General features: G+C 54.0%; 1 protein-coding gene across 1 annotated transcript; it reads left to right on the top strand.

Annotated features, from left to right (window-relative positions):
• The first annotated feature begins 308 nt into the window (after nt 1–308).
• Nucleotides 309–8,182, top strand: KIF3C (kinesin family member 3C). Its single transcript, XM_014961575.1, has 7 exons — nt 309–439; nt 523–645; nt 749–867; nt 2,028–2,144; nt 2,406–2,514; nt 3,348–3,523; nt 4,399–8,182. The coding sequence occupies exons 1-7, from the start codon at nt 341–343 to the stop codon at nt 4,490–4,492; spliced, it is 837 nt and encodes a 278-aa protein (XP_014817061.1). The 5' UTR covers nt 309–340; the 3' UTR covers nt 4,493–8,182.
• The last annotated feature ends 7,918 nt before the right edge of the window (nt 8,183–16,100 follow it).

Below are 16,100 nucleotides of genomic sequence, written 5' to 3'. Positions count from 1 at the left end.
GGGTGTGTGGGTGAGGGTGACAGGGTGGGGTGGGATGGGGTGTGTGGGTGAGGGTGACAGGATGGGGTGGGATGGGGGGTGAGGGTGAGAGGGTGGGGTGGGATGGTTCAGGGTGGGATGGGAGGATGCTGAACCACCCCCTAGCTGCTCGGGGCCCATGTGCAGCCCCCTCCCCATCTGCTGGGGAACGAAAGCCCCCACCGCCCTGAAGCCTGGGGTGGGGACAGGGAGCCCAGGATGGGGACCAGGGACAGGGTGACCACCCAGTGAGGATGGCCAGGAGCAAAGCCCATGGGGGAGTGCCCTGACCCCCCCCTCCTCTGCTCTGCCCCCCCAGGCGATGGAGAGCAAGCTGCTCATCGGTGGCAGGACCATCGTGGACCACACCAACGAGCAGCAGAAGATGCTGGAGCTGAAGCGGCAGGAGATAGCTGAGCAGGTAATGGTTTAGGGGGGCAACAGGGGTGCCCCGGGGGGGCTGGATCCCCCTCCCAGCTCTGAGCATTTCCCCCCCCACTGCAGAAACGCCGGGAGCGGGAGATGCAGCAGGAGATGCTGCTGCGGGACGAGGAGACCATGGAGCTGCGGGAGACGTACACCTCCCTGCAGCAGGAGGTGGAGATCAAAACCAAGAAGCTGAAGAAGGTGAGAGCGTGGTGGGTGGCGGGAGGGCGGTGGGAAGGACCATCCCCCCGGCTCCCCACAGCCCCCCAAGCCGTGGGGCTGAGGGGCTGCTGCTGTCCCCCAGCTGTACGCCAAGCTGCAGGCCGTGAAGGCGGAGATCCAGGACCAGCACGACGAGTACATCCGCGTGCGCCAGGACCTGGAGGAGGCGCAGAACGAGCAGACACGGGAGCTGAAGCTCAAGTAGGTGGTCATGCATGTCCCCCCTACACCTGGGAGCAGCTGAGGTGGGTCTACAGGGCCAAACTGGGGTGTGCAGGGCTGAACTGGGGCACTTAGAGCAGAACTGGACCCCTCTGCAGACCCTGCAGAGGAGATTTGGGGTGCTCAGAGCAGAGCTGGGGTGCTCAGAGATGATTTGGGGTGCTCGGAGCAGAGCTGGGGTGCTCAGAGAAGATTTGGGGTGCTCAGAGCAGATCTGGAGTGCTCAGCTGGGGGCCTCGATACACCCACTGATGGGGAAAACTGGGCACCTCCTGCCCTGTCAGTGGTGGCAGAAGGTGTGAAACACCATTGAACCCCTTGAGCTGGGGGAGCTGCACAGGAGAGTATTAAAAAGTTGCTGAGAAAGGTGAAACCCCCCAAAATACCCAGCAGAAACGACAGTGAGCGTGGTCGGGGGGGGCAGAGCAGCTCTGGGGGGGCAAAGCCAAGCAGCGTTGTCCCTGCAGGACCCTCCCGCAGCTGCTGACCCACCCCCTTGTTGGGTTTGTTGTCACAGCAAGCAATAATCTTACTCAGTATCTTTAAAAAACCCCACCCAGACATAGACATTTTTCAGCATTTTCAAGGGAAAACATTTATGCTTTTGATAGAAACAAAATTTTATCTCAAATGTTGCTGCCTTCCCCTTCGAACAGGATTCAGTCTCTGTAAAAGCTGTGGGTACCTCAGTGAAACATCCACTCGGAACAATTTTCTGCAGCTGCTCAATTTGCCCCCAAAAAGGTGGAAAAAAAGAGTCCCTTTGGGGTCCATTTTGCACCATTGAGCTGTGGTGTATTTCCCAGTGGGGCAACTGGGGGAGCAGACAGGTCCAAGAGGAGCCGGGTTCCTGCCTGGAGGGAAGCCCTGGGAGATGCCTTCACTCCTCTCTGATGCCCACCTTCCTCTGCCCTCCCTCTCCTGCCTCTCCATCGGCTGGATCTGTGGCTTCCACCTCTCCATTCCATCCTGTTTCCATCTCCTGGATGATTTCCCATTTCCCTGTGTCTTCCTGACATCCCTTTCCTCTCCCCTTCCCACCTCTTTTCTGTCACTTGTCACGTTAACTCTTTCCTCTCCTGCTCCTTCCCATCCCCCTGCTCCCGCTCTGTCCCTCTCTTGGTCCCTCACTCGCTCAGGTACTTGATCATCGAGAACTTCATCCCACCAGAGGAGAAGAACAAGATCATGAACCGCCTGTACTTCGATGGTGACGAGGACCAGTGGAAGTTCCAGCCGCTGGTGCCCACCGGAGGGTACGTCCCCGGCCCCGACCCACACTCTGTGCCAGTGCTGCTGACCCGTGGGCATGGGATGTCCCCAGGGCTGGGGGGGGACAACGGGGACCCCAGGATGCTTGCAGGTGCCTACAGGTGGAAATCCTCTCCAAGCCAAGCCCCACTGGGAAGGGCCACCCTTCACCCCCTGTAGAGGAGCTCCATTCATCACTGCTTGGATGCATTTTTATCAGGAATTTATGTTCTCTAATAAATATTTCTCTCAATTTGTGTTTTTAGAAACAGCAACCAAATGAAGAGGCGGCCGACCTCTGCGGTGGGGTACAAGAGACCCATCAGCCAGTACGCCCGGGTGGCCATGGCCATGGGGTCTCACCCTCGGTACCGGGTACGTGAGAGGGCACTGGTGTGTGCTGGGGGACAAGTTGCTAGTGAAATGGGGTGGGTGGATGGATGGATGGGATGAGTGGAAGGATGGATGAGTGGATGGATGGATGGATGAATGGAAGGAAGGAAGGAAGGAAGGAAGGAAGGAAGGAAGGAAGGAAGGAAGGAAGGAAGAAAGGATGGACAGATGGATGAATGGATGGATGGATGGATGGAAGAATGGGTGGAAGAATGGGTGGACAGATGGATGGATGAACAGTGGGAGAGAAGATGGAGTAAACAAGCTCATGATGATTTGGAATACATCAGTGAAGGAAGGAAGGAAGGAAGGAAGGAAGGAAGGAAGGAAGAAAGGATGGACAGATGGATGAATGGATGGATGGATGGATGGAAGAATGGGTGGAAGAATGGGTGGACAGATGGATGGATGAACAGTGGGAGAGAAGATGGAGTAAACAAGCTCATGATGATTTGGAATACATCAGTTCAAGGTCCCAGCTTCATCCTCCCACTGGAAGATGGTGGCCGTGTGCTCAGTGGGTCCTTGAGCTGCTGCCTCACTGGCTCTGGTGGCTCCTGCCGTTTGAGAGGACAGGGCCATTCAGCCTCACCTGCTGGGCTCAGCCCCAGGAAAGACCAGAAGAGCCTGGGCAGACCCAGGAGCCTGGGCTCTAGTTTGGAGCTCACCCTGTGGCTGAGACAGCCAGAGGAGGGTTCTGCTCCCCACTGTGCCCCTCGGCTTCCTTGGCAGCGTGGACTTGCTGGAGCTGTTGCTGTGTTTTGCCGTGTGGTGACTCCCCATGTTGGCTTTCTCTTTACCCTCCCTGGTTGCAGGCTGAGAATATCATGTTCCTGGAGCTGGACCTCTCCCCTCCAGCCATCTTCGAGTTTGAGCGGAGCAGGGACCCGGCAGAGCAGGACCCACGGGCTCTTCACATGGAGAGGCTGATGCACCTGGACAGCATCCTGGAGAGGCCGGCGGCCTCCCGCGTGAGGAAGTCCCGCTCCTGGTGAGTGCTGGTGGCCGGGATGCTCCGTGTGGGGCAGGGTGTGGGCTTGGGGCAGGCGGAGGAGTCATGGCAGAGCTGCAAGTGCCTTCTCCGTTCTTTTTGGGGTTGAAACTGGCCATGGGTTGTCAGGGTATGATCAGATTGTTAAATACGGCTGACATTGCTTTGGTTGTTGGATAAGTATTAAAAATAGGGTGATGATGTCATATATCATCATGTACACCTCAGCTCAGGAGAGACATGGAGCTGTTGGAGCGGGGCCAGAGGAGGCCACGGAGATGCTGGGAGGGCTGGAGCCCCTCTGCTGGGAGCGGGGGCTGAGAATGTTGGGGGGGGCAGCCTGGAGAAGAGAAGGCTCCGGGGAGACCTTGGAGCCCCTGCCAGTCCCTCAAGAAGGGGGGCTCCAGGAAAGCTGGGGAGGGACTCTGGAGGAGAGAGGGGAGCCCTAGGAGGAGGGGGAAGGGTTGGACCCTGCAAGAGGGGAGATGGAGCTGAGCTGTGGGGAAGAACTTGTTTGGTGGGAGGGTGGGGAGAGCCTGGCCCAGGTTGCCCCGAGAAGCTGTGGCTGCCCCATCCCTGGAGGGGTTCAAGGGCAGGTTGGAGGGGGCTTGGAGCAACCTGGTGTGGTGGGAGGTGTCCCTGCCCAGGGCAGGGGTTGGGATGGCCTTTAAAGGTCCCTTCCCACCCAAACCATCCTGTGATTCAATGATATCCATATATCCCAGATGACAGGACACAAGGTGTTGTCCTGCCCAGCCCTTTGGTGCTTCCTGTGTCACCAATAACTGGGAAATGGCTGGATTTTGGGGAAAGCAGGGGGGCAGGCGAAGGGGAAGGAGAAGGAAACCAGGTTTTCTCTGTCCCCCCCTCTCCAGGTGCCAGACGCCGCGGTCACTGCCATCCTCAACCACGCATGTCTCCCTCACCTCCAGCTCCCCGCGCGCCGCCACGATGCCAGCTCAGGAGTGACGTCCTGGACCTCCCCCTCGTGTCCCCCCCGCCACCGCCTCGCAGCGAGGACTGTGCCCCCCCCCGACCGGCGAGGACGGGGGCTCCAGCCGGCAGCATCTCCACCGGGCCCAGTCTTTGTCTTCAGCTACTTTGTGTGCGCGTGTGTTTGTGTCAGACGCTCACGAACAGCCCCCCCGGGGGGACAGGGGAGCCCCCCCCTCCTCCTCCTTCCTTCTGCCCTCCCCTCCCCCACCTCCTCCCCCATCTGGATCTGTCACTTTATTTATTTAAGGTATTTATTTATGGAGTGGTTGATGCGCGGAGTCAGGAGGCGCCTTGGGACTGGAGGAGACCGCCCGGGGCTGGCAGCGGGCACCACGCCGAGCGCAGCCCCCAGCCCGCCCCACGCCACCCCCACGCCACCCCCACGTGGGGCTGGGACACGGGGACACCACCCAGGTGGGCACCACCAGTGAACTGCCCACCGTCGGGCTCCGCAGAGTGGGCAGGAGAGGCCATGTGCCCCTCTCTGGTGGCTTTGGCAGGAGGAGAAGCAGCCCCGGACTCTGGTGCTGCCTTTGCTTTGCTGGATCCCAGGGAATGTGGCCGTTTCTGCCAGGATTTGGAGACTTGGTGGTGGCAGCACCTTGCGCTGGGCTTGTCACAGGCCCTGAGGGACTCTCCATCCTGCATCAACGCTGGTGGCAGCAGTGACATCTCACTGACTTCTGGGCATGGCTGTCACTCCAGGAACGCCGGCCCCATCCACAGCGAGGGCTTTGCAGATGAACCAAACCACGTTGGTCCCGGTGGTGACGGGGCTTTGTCCACCTGTGCTGTGCTCTGGAGGTGCCCTGTCCTGTTCCGTTGGGTGACACCAACCTGACTAAGTGGGTGTTTAACTCCTTCCAGCAAGAACAGAAGATGGAAATCTCCATGCTCTTCCACCCACCCTTGTCTGGGGAGCAATGCTACCTAAATGAAACCAGAGGTGAGAGCGTCCACCATCCTGGCCACCGACAGCAATGAAGAAATGCAGGACGAGATGGTGATGGCTGGAGGAGGGTTGTCACCATCGCTCTCCTCCAGGCTGGGTAACACCATGTGGAGGTCACCTCGTAGTTGGGAGAACTTTACTGGTGGTTGCATGGGTCATGGAGGGATGGATGTGAAACGGGTAATGGATGAGGGGGGACAAGCCATGATGCCACTCTGGAGATCTGAAACCTGTCCCAGGCAGCAGCACACGTAGGTGCCAGGACATCGCTCGGGGTTCCTGGGCCATTCAGCTTTCAGCAGTTCCACTGAGGGTCCTTGTTGAGGACCATCCCTGGCAGTGCCAGGCCAGCAGCTGTGGCTTCCCTGGGATGGCTTCCAGATGTGCGGAGGTGGAGGAGATCCGATCTTAATGAATGAGAGAGTGACCCCCAGGTTCACATGGAAGGATAGGGGTCTTCAAAGGGATGGGTGCTGAGGCCAGTCCCTGGGAAGGCAGAGCTGAGGTTGCAGGTAGGGACAAGTGTCTTGTGGCAACGAAGGGAGTTTCTTCCACTGGAGGACTGGTCACTGCTCCCCCCGATGACTCCTGCCGGGAGGACCCAGGCTGAGGGAGGCAGAGGGGCTGAGGCACAAACATGGACATCACTGGCCCAGGTTGGCCAGAGAAGCTGTGGCTGCCCCACCCCTGGAGGGGTTCAAGGGCAGGTTGGAGGGGGCTTGGAGCAACCTGGTGTGGTGGGAGGTGTCCCTGCCCAGGGCAGGGGGTGGCACTGGGGGGGCTTTAAGGTCCCTTCCCACCCAAACCATCCTGTGATCCTAAACATCAGGAGGAGAAACATCAGCTGTGTCTGCTTCAGAGCAGTGCAAGTTCCACCCAACGGGAGCGTCCCATCAAAATGCTCCCTGTGGGTGAGCTGGGGGGTCCACAGACCTTCCCACCCGTCTCCTGACACATCCCCTGCTCTGCTGTGGGGGGCTCTTCTCCCCATCCCCTGTAACATTGTCCTGCCTCATGTTCTTGATCATTGCCCTCTGCCACCATCTTCCCTTCCCCACTTTTGGCTCATAACACCTGCCCCTCTGAAATCTTTGTCTTTCCCCCAACTCCAGCAGCTGGCTTGGAGGTGACTTTGGAAGCTGTAGGTTGCTGCCAGGACTGAGCTCACTCCCTTTCAGCAGTGGCCAGGTCTGGTTTGTGCTTAGCTGGGGAGGAGGATGCAGGAGGAAGGGTGTGAGGAGTGAAAGAGGGGTCCCTTCCGTGGCCTGGGGTGAGCTCCTTCTGTCCACAGGCACCACCAGGAGCCAGGGGGTTGGTGGTTGATGTGTCCATGCACATCCCCTGGGACAAGCTGTCTGGCCCCATGAAACCTGGTGGGTGAGAAACCTGGTTCTTTATTTCATCTTCAGGATAGGTCTGTGGGTTGGGGCCAGGAGGCACAGACCTCGGGAAGGGGAGGAGCTGCCTGCAGGGTGACCTGCAGGAGTAGGTTTTCCTACCTTCCTTATTTTCTAATTGCCCCAAGTTCATCTTGAGCTGGATCAGCAGCTGGTGGAGCCCTGAGGTGGTGAACTGGTGACAGAGTCTCTCTTAGCGCCGTTCTCTGCCGAGGGCATGGAGACAAAGCTCAGGAGCTGATGGTGTCTTCTCCTTCACCCTTCTTGCCCCCGGCCATGGAGCATCTTGTGGGAGGGTGGATGTGCTCCACACCAGTCACCCATGGCACGCGTTGGTCCTCATCTGTGTCACAGCAAGGGACAGGTCCAGGTCCAGCAGGACTGTGGACATGGTGGGATCCACGTGGAAGCCCTTCCAGCAGGATTGTGGTCACATCCACATGGAGCACAGGATGGGCATCCGAGCACCTGGTGCTGGGGACAGGCTGAGCCGCTGTCAATGTCATAGTGCTGCTGGTATCACATCTGTCCTGCCCGTGGGTCCGGTGTCTCTCTCCACTGCTGCTGGTGTCCTCCCAGCCTCCTTAGCACAATCCCCGGGGAAGGTTGGGAGCAGACGCCGGGCGATGGGATGTCGGGGCGACGCGTTCCCTCTGCCCGGGGCGGCCCCGCAGCCTCTGCAGCACCTGGGCTGTACATTTGTAATGTTCTCTGGTCTCCGTGTGTCGGTGCGTGTGTATTTACATAGGAGTGTGTGTAGGTGTGTGTGGGTGCGTGCGTGTAGCCAAGGGGTCTATTTACCGTCAATGTCAGTGACTGTACAGGGGGCAAATCCTGGGGGGGGGGGGGGAACGGGGCTGGGCTGGGGCTTTTTTCTTTTTTTTCCTTTTTTTTTTATTTTTTTGGTGGTTTAATTGTTTGTTATTTTGGGTTTCAGGTTTGGGCATATTTGTTTTTTGCCAGGGGGTGGGTTGGGGTCTGTCTGGGATTGATTCACAAGGTGAGGGCCTTGATTAGGACCAAATTTTCGTGCCTGTTGCTCTGGTGATTTATTTAGAAATCAAAAGTTTACTGTACGGTGGCCCATCCTTGTCACTCTATACATATGAATATACAGGACATATTATAAATATATATATATTATACATACTGTATGGAGAGAGGTCATTAATCTCCCACTCCCTCTGGCTTTGGATGGACACCTCAATCTGCTGTACCCTAGCTTTGTCCCAGCGCTGGGAACGGCCAGGAAGCGCCAGCGCCCTCCGGAAAACCTGGGGATGGCACCAATAAAGGAATGAGCATCATTGCAAAGGGCGTCCGCAGCCTCCTTCCGCCGCCGCCCCGGCACCCACCGGGGCATCCATCTCGGGGCAGGTCCCCGTTGTGTGTCCTGCTCATGGGGACCTCAGGATTAGGAACCAGGATTTGGGATTTGGGCTCCTGCTGCTGCACAAACGGGGGCACCGGTGCGTGCCCGCCGGGATTTCTCCCTGTATTTCCCAACAGGATGGGAGCGTTTGTACTAAAACAACTGTAATCTGAAGGAAGCTCCACTAGAACAAGGTCTAGGCAGCAAAATCTGGGTTTGCCAGGCATGGCTTCTCTATTTATATATATAAAAGTTGTTGTATGAGCTCCAAGAATGTGGAGGAGATATATAAAATTGGTAAGTTGATTTGGGGGAGGCTTTCATTTTACACACTCATCTCATTCCTGCCAGCTTAATGACACTGATGCCGGGTTGATCAGCATTGATCCAGTGAGGTCAGATCACAGCCGTGGGGAGGGTGGACGTGGCAGAGGAAGGAGTGAAGAACCTGAGGAAAAAGCCAAGTAAAGAGACTTGGGGACAGTTAGAGCCCATGGGGAGAGTAAGGGAGGACGCACAGACATTCAAGAGAAGCAAAACCACTGATGCAAATAGGATTTTGGGGAGCTGAAGCAGTGAAGAGAGAGCAGGGAAGAGCCTGCGCATCTCTCCTCCCGGGTGCTGCTGCGTTTTTCCCATGCCATCGGGAAATGGGGAAAAAAATGTTGCAAAAAAGCAAAATGTTTTCACTGCTGAGTAGATTTTAAAGTCTTTCAGCACGAAGATGAGTACAGCCACTATAAATATGTTGCATGGACTTCCCAAGACAAAAGCTGTGCAGGAAGCCTTTATTCCAGAGAGGGGGTTTGGGTTTGGTTTGGGTTTTGGGTGTCGGTTTTGGGTTTTTTTGCTGTTCCTTGATGCTGTGATGACACCCTGTGGACTTTTCCCTGTACTACTGTAGCTGTGCAAAGACCCAAAAAATTCATTTTTTTTTTCCCCAATGGCTCTTCTACTCTTTTTCCCTACATTTTTCTCCAGTGACACTTTTTCTTCAGGCTGTTAGCTCAGTCTTTAATGGCTAAAAGCAAGGGCGCCACGTTGCTGATATCCCTTGGCATATGCTGTTCTTGTGCACTCCTCCTTGCTAACATTTCTTGTTTTGCAATTAGATAGTGGAGTGACCTAGACCTCTCCATGACCTAGCATGGTCCACGGCAATCCTGCCACACAGCAGGTGGTTTCAGATGTTCCAAGTGATCTGTCCACCAGGACGATGGTGACTTGAGACCTCCTCCACCATGAATGTCCCCAGATTTAGACTCTGTCTGGAAAAATATACTTGTTCTTTGTCCCCTCGGTCCCAACTTCTATGCCAGCAGAAGGATATATTAATTATTGGCAGCTGTTCTGCCTTAAAAAGTGTCACCTACATGCTTGATCACATTGTGGGTACACTCACAATCACACACAGATCCTTGAAGAGCAATGTTGGTGGGGACACAGCAGCCACTGGATTCCCACGCCATGCCACACTTGTCTGTACTTTCCCTCTTCCCCTCAGCTTCAGGAGAAATATTAAAGGAAAGGAAGAAGTAGGAATTCAACTTTCTTTCTCCTGTGAGCGCTCATCTCCATTTGAACTCGCACTATGAATGCAAGCAGACCCCACCAAAGAGCTGGAGGAGTCCCCTCGGTCCCAACTTCTATGCCAGCAGAAGGATATATTAATTATTGGCAGCTGTTCTGCCTTAAAAAGTGTCACCTACATGCTTGATCACATTGTGGGTACACTCACAATCACACACAGATCCTTGAAGAGCAATGTTGGTGGGGACACAGCAGCCACTGGATTCCCACGCCATGCCACACTTGTCTGTACTTTCCCTCTTCCCCTCAGCTTCAGGAGAAATATTAAAGGAAAGGAAGAAGTAGGAATTCAACTTTCTTTCTCCTGTGAGCGCTCATCTCCATTTGAACTCGCACTATGAATGCAAGCAGACCCCACCAAAGAGCTGGAGGAGAGCATCTGGGTTTTCAGTGGTAAAGCATCAGGACCAGAGCATCAGCTGTTTCAGAGGACCATCCTTCCAACAACAGCAACACACCTGGAGGCCTCAGGAATGGTATTAGGCCCAGGTAACATGTGGACAGACTCTGAGGTGGCCACGCTACAGAACAGGGACACCCACATAATCCATGGGAAGACATCACACCCAGGTGTAGGCATTTTGGGGGGAAAGAATAGTCAATATTCTGACAAGGTGAGATTCAGACCAAACCTTGGATAAAAACTCAGGTTGAATTTTATCAGTAATATTGCCCCAAACAACAGCAGCAGCAGCAGAGTCAATCTTACAGATTTTAATCATCCCCGTCAGCTTGCCAGGGGTGACAGCCACCAGAAAGTCTCTTTTTATTGAAAGATGAAGGCAGTGGGCAGCCAAAGGCTTGCGTGACAGCTCTGCTGAGGAAATGAGACTAAGCTCAAACACCATCAAGGAATTTTGTGTGCAACGAGGGGAAACCTTTGAAGGAATATCAAACTTGTAAGCACGGAAAAAAGAGATGAATGTTCCTCCTGGGTGTGGGGGCAGACACAGCCCCCAGCTGTATTACTGGTGAAGATCTCAGGGAACTTCAGCCCCAGCAGTAATTTAAAATGTTAGGTAGAATAAATGGAATGGAGGCTGCCGGGGTGGATGTCCATCAGGAAATACATCCAGCCCCTTCGGTTAGATGTCTGCTGGAAGGTTTCCTGCTCAGAAAAGCACAGGGCGCCCTGCTGTGAGCTGTGAAGACGTGGCTGAGCCGAGACCAACGAGAAGAGAGGAGCAGCCAGTCAGCGGAGATCCTGGTGCAGCGACGGTGTCAGACCACCAGAGACCAAACCCATGAGTCATGTTGCTCCCTGCCTCATCCTCCGGCTAAGATTGGAACAGAGGAGAAAAGCAGCCCATCAGCTTCCCCTCCAAAGGGAGAAACAATCCCCCTGCGAGGCGCGTGGAAAGCCGCACCTGGTCCTTAGCACATCACTTCCCAAGGAAAGGGAAATGAAGTTTGCATCCTTTTCGCGGAAACGGAACAAAGTGAGGTTATTGTTTGCTATCGCGTGCGGCCATCTCGGGTGCGTGAGCGGAACCGCCAGCCCGGCTGCTCCTGTCCCCCCACCCCGACCTCGAGGACACTGAGGCAGCTTGTGTGAGGGGTGAGATCAGCCACTCTGAGCTCCTGCGCTGTGGAAACGTTTGCTATCGCGTGCGGCCATCTCGGGTGCGTGAGCGGAACCGCCAGCCCGGCTGCTCCTGTCCCCCCACCCCGACCTCGAGGACACTGAGGCAGCTTGTGTGAGGGGTGAGATCAGCCGCTCTGAGCTCCTGTGGAAATGAACCCACACCCCAACGTTCAGCCACATTTCGCTGTCATTTCGGATCGCGGACGCACAGAGAAAGTCGTTCTGCTGCCTCTCTTGTTCCACAGCAAAGGCAGCTGCGATTGTCTGGAGGAACATGTGGTTACTGAGTGATATTTGGGCAATTATGTCAACAGAGTGAAACTGGCGGAGATCAGGTAAAGTCCCTCATGAGGAATCTACTGGTTACAGGCAGTTCAATGACTATTCACAAGGAGTCCCAAGCCAACTTTTTCACCTACAGCCTGTCCAAGCTCAACACTCTCTGAACAGGATTTACAGATACTCTGCACCTGGAGGATTTAAAGTTTAATACGAAATTTATTTCTTTGAAGATATTTGATGTTCCATGTGATTTTGATTTAGCAGAGTGGTACAGCAGTGGACTGAAATCACAAGTACAAAAGACAGTTAGCAGAAAAGAGCAATTGCAGTGTATTGTTGAATCATAACACAGAGATGATTCCCATTCCAGTCTCTGTAACGTGCTCACCATCGTGACCCTGAGCAGCCCAAAGGATGCAAAGCCCTGCAAAGGAATACATAGAGTCATAGAATCATAGGATCACAGAATCACAGAATGGTTTGGGTGGGAAGGGACCTTAAAGCCCCCCCAGTGCCACCCCCTGCCCTGGGCAGGGACACCTCCCACCACACCAGGTTGCTCCAAGCCCCCTCCAACCTGCCCTTGAACCCCTCCAGGGATGGGGCAGCCACAGCTTCTCGGGCCAACCTGGGCCAGGCTCTCACCACCCTCCCACCAAACAAGTTCTTCCCCACAGCTCAGCTCCATCTCCCCTCTTGCAGTGTCCAACCCTTCCCCCTCCTCCTAGGGCTCCCCTCCCCGGGCGTTCCTCACTCTCATCACTTACCAACAGAAAAATGCTGCCAGAAATTTTTCATGGAGCCTGGGAAGCACAATCAGTTCTTCACCATCAGAAGTAATGGAAGGTAAGGATACGAATAGTGAAAAATTCAAAGTAGAATCAGAACCACTTAGGTTGGAAAAGACCTTTAAGACCATGGAGTCCAACCATTAACCTGATGCTTCCACATCCACCACTAACCCATGTCCCTCAGCACCACACCTCCATATGCAGTACAATTATTACTTCTCCTGCAGCAAAAGTGGCTCCTAAATGTTTAGCTCGTTTACCACTGCACCATATTCCCTACTATTTCATTTTCCAGAAAATGTAAATGTCAGCTCAAGTCTAGAAGCAGGACGTGGACTGAACCGATGTGGTTCATCTGCTCACACTTATATCAGATGTATTAACACAAGGTTGAGGAGCATGTGGGGATTTCTGAGCTGTCTCTGCAACAGTCCTGCTTGGATTTCATGAGGACGATGTTTTGCCTGACCAAAGAAGTGCTGTGGGACCTGAGCTGGCTCTGCACAGCCCCAGGGCAGGGGTCTGCATTCCAACAGCCTGGAGATCCTGCCAATGAACACCAAGAGTCAGGAAGAGGAGACACCGCTCTATTGTGAAGTGTCTATGTCATATTTCTCATTTTCACTCAAGGCTGCACTCATTGATTTGCACAAAGATTTGGGTTCCTGGTTTTTGTATCACTTTCAGAACCTAAAATAATTGCTGTGAAGCTGCAGCCCCACAGCCTCCCCCCCGAGAAAGGCCACCTGCGCCTTGTTTTAGCTCAGCAACTCGACATCTGCACGTTCTTTTTCCTGGCTGGAAGTACCAACCTGCAACCAGCTCATTGCCTGCTTTGAATCTGAGTTTAGAAATAGGATTTAAACAGACTGTTTAATAAATCTTAATTATCAAAGCTTAAAGCAAAATGCTCGTAAGAAGCTTGCTTCCGATTTTCACAAAAAGAGATGGTGTTGGGTTCATCTATAACGAGGTGAGTCGTTGCTTCCGATTTTCACAAAAAGAGATGGTGCTGGGTTCATCTATAGTGAGGTGAGTCCTTCCTTTAGCCACCAGGGATGGACCGATCCCCTTACAACGCACTGTGCTTCACTTCCTCCGACACAGCTCCCAGAGATAAAATTAGATCTGAGGGATGACCCCTGGGAGCAGCTGCTCCCACCCAGCAGCTTGCTGCAAAACATCCCCAATAAGCTGTGATTTGTACCTCAGCTGTTAGACTTTCTGCTGCACAGAGAGCTTGGTAAATGATTAATTGAAAGAGGATTGAGGAATATTGGGTTCCTGACACCCCAGAACGAATTTTATCTAGCAAGATCCAAGTTGAATCAAGGCACTGCTTCCTCTAGCCCTCTTGTGTTTTTTCTATAAAACCCCGTGTTAATCTCTTCTGCGTAGGCAGAGCGAGAGGGAAGTCTTCACTGTTAAGAAAGCCTGTGGAGCAAATTATTTTCCCTGGGTCTCCGAGGAAGCTTTGTGCAAGCCTCGATGGAAGCATTTGAAAAACAGACCCGTTTTTGCTACCGACAGCGCCTGGTACCAGCTGTGAGCTGAGATTTCGGTGCAGGCAGCAGAGCGGGAGGTCCCCAGTGCAGCTGCGGGGGCTCCCCGGGGAGCACAGAGAGCTCTTCTGCCCCGGTGACGCACCGAGACTCCCCAGGCAGCAAGTCCCCTCTTCCCCTCATTGACCAGGGGCTTGTTTGGGGCTTTTTGGGGTTTGAGTTTGGATTATTTTTTTTTAACTTCACCTCCTCGTAACAGCTACCGGCTTTACTTCTAAAACCAGCTTTATGTCAGATATTAGGAAGAAACGTGAATGAAGGGCTGGCTTTTAAATGCACCGTCTCAAATGATATAATTTGCTCCTCACATTGCAGAATTCAGACCTCCTCTGGGTGGTAGAGCCCTGTGACCTCCGAAATACAGCAGGAGCGCGGGGGGCAGTGACTGTCTAAGCACAAGAGACAAGGGACAGCTATAGGAGACCGAGGCGACGTTTTTCGGCACAGGAATACGCTGGTTTGAAAATCAACCAAGCGGGCAGCGGAGGCTGGCGTTACAAACCCAGTGGATTTGGGAAAATAGCCAGTGGTAGATGGTAAGCTGGGTGGGATGTGAAAGCTTTTGAAAATGAAGAGAAGGGGCCTCATTTTTAACACAGTAAGAGGCAGTGAAGACCTACACGGTGTGAGAAACACCGACTCACATCTTAGAATTTAAAGAGGACAAAGTCACTGAAGCAAAGGTTAAAAAAATAATAATTTAATACGAAACAGCGCTGAATTGGGTGCACCAAAAATAGACGCACAATGATCTTTTAGGTTTCAGGTATTTTATACCTTTATCCCAGCCGCTTGAGTTTCTGTCTCCTTTCTCAAACATTCTCGTTGGCTGAGAAGTTGGAGCTCACATTCTTCCCGCTTGACCTATTACAGGTTTATTTTGTACTTTTTCCCATATAAGGCACACATACACCTATTCTACAAAATCATTATCCTAAACACGCCTTTGATTAGTTGATTATGCTACACGTTAATTCAGAGTCTTTGCTATCATCTACTTGGCAGATTTACCAGACTGGTTTCTTTGGCCTTATTGATACTCCCCTACCCTTTGGGTTTTTGTGTTGAAGGCCATGTTCCAGTTTGTTTCTCTTCACCTAGATAACGCTCTGTGAACAAGGATCCTTTGACAGACCAAGGGCATTTCTGGGGATTAATTGGATACAATTTATTAGACTCTACTATTACTAAGGCTTCTTTGTTAGTACTATCACACTAACAATGATACATCAATTAGCTGAAGCAAAACTTAGCTTATTTCCCACAATGGGGAAGAGCAATTTGGGATCAGGAAATGATGAAAGGAAAATGGATGGATATAATCAGGGCATTGGGGAAAGGTTTTGCAGTGACTGAGGAGCAGTGTGTGACAGCCTGGGTGAGGGGTCCGATTGAGAGGAAAGCTGCAGTATTAGGTATTTTACACACCTGCTCCCCTCCTTCCTGCTGACGGGGGGGTATATTCCATGGGAGAATCCTGCCCAGAAACTGCTGATAAAAGTCTTCGCATCAGTGGGTTCTTACATCAACGGTGCAAATTAAACTGTGTTTGGCTCAGAAACCATTGTGGAACTTCCAAATGGTCACCTGGAGCAGGGTTTAGATGCAGAGAGAGGAATTTACGCTGGAGTGAGGAGGAGGGTGGTCGAGACAGGGCTGGAGGTGGCAGTGGGTGACCGGGGGCTGGTGGCCACCCCACGGCGACTGCCGGCTGCGGGCAGTGAGGGGGGCAGCCCTGCCTGCCACGGGGCGGGTGACTGGGGCTGAAGGAGCCGTTGGTGGCAGCGGGCGAGCTGGTGGCGGCGGGGCCACCGTGACGGCTGGGAGTGAGGAGAAAGGGGACGGCCCGGCCGCCCTGAGGAGCCCCGGCCGCCATTTTCCTCTCAGGCTGACGGGAGTAGGGGGGGGGCGGGACCGCGCCCTTTGGCAGCCGCGGCGGGGCGGGGACTGCGCACGCGCCGGGCCGGGGGTGGGCGGGGCCGGCCCCTCCCCGCCGCCCGTACAGTAGGTGGAGTCACGCGGGCGGGGTCACATGACCGCGGCCCTTTAC

Source organism: Calidris pugnax, unplaced genomic scaffold (genome assembly GCF_001431845.1).
Source record: "Calidris pugnax isolate Ruff unplaced genomic scaffold, ASM143184v1 scaffold639, whole genome shotgun sequence".
Taxonomy (NCBI): domain Eukaryota; kingdom Metazoa; phylum Chordata; class Aves; order Charadriiformes; family Scolopacidae; genus Calidris; species Calidris pugnax.
The sequence above is the reverse complement of the archived record's forward strand: the minus strand, read 5'-3'. Positions and strand labels throughout refer to the sequence as shown.

Excerpts from the sequence above, each read along its gene's own strand:
- KIF3C (XM_014961575.1), top strand. The coding sequence starts at position 341 with ATGGAGAGCAAGCTGCTCATCGGTGGCAGGACCATCGTGGACCACACC. Across the intron at positions 868-2,027 it reads ACACGGGAGCTGAAGCTCAA|GTACTTGATCATCGAGAACT; the intron begins GTAGGTGGTCAT and ends TCACTCGCTCAG. Across the intron at positions 3,524-4,398 it reads GTGAGGAAGTCCCGCTCCTG|GTGCCAGACGCCGCGGTCAC; the intron begins GTGAGTGCTGGT and ends CCCCCTCTCCAG.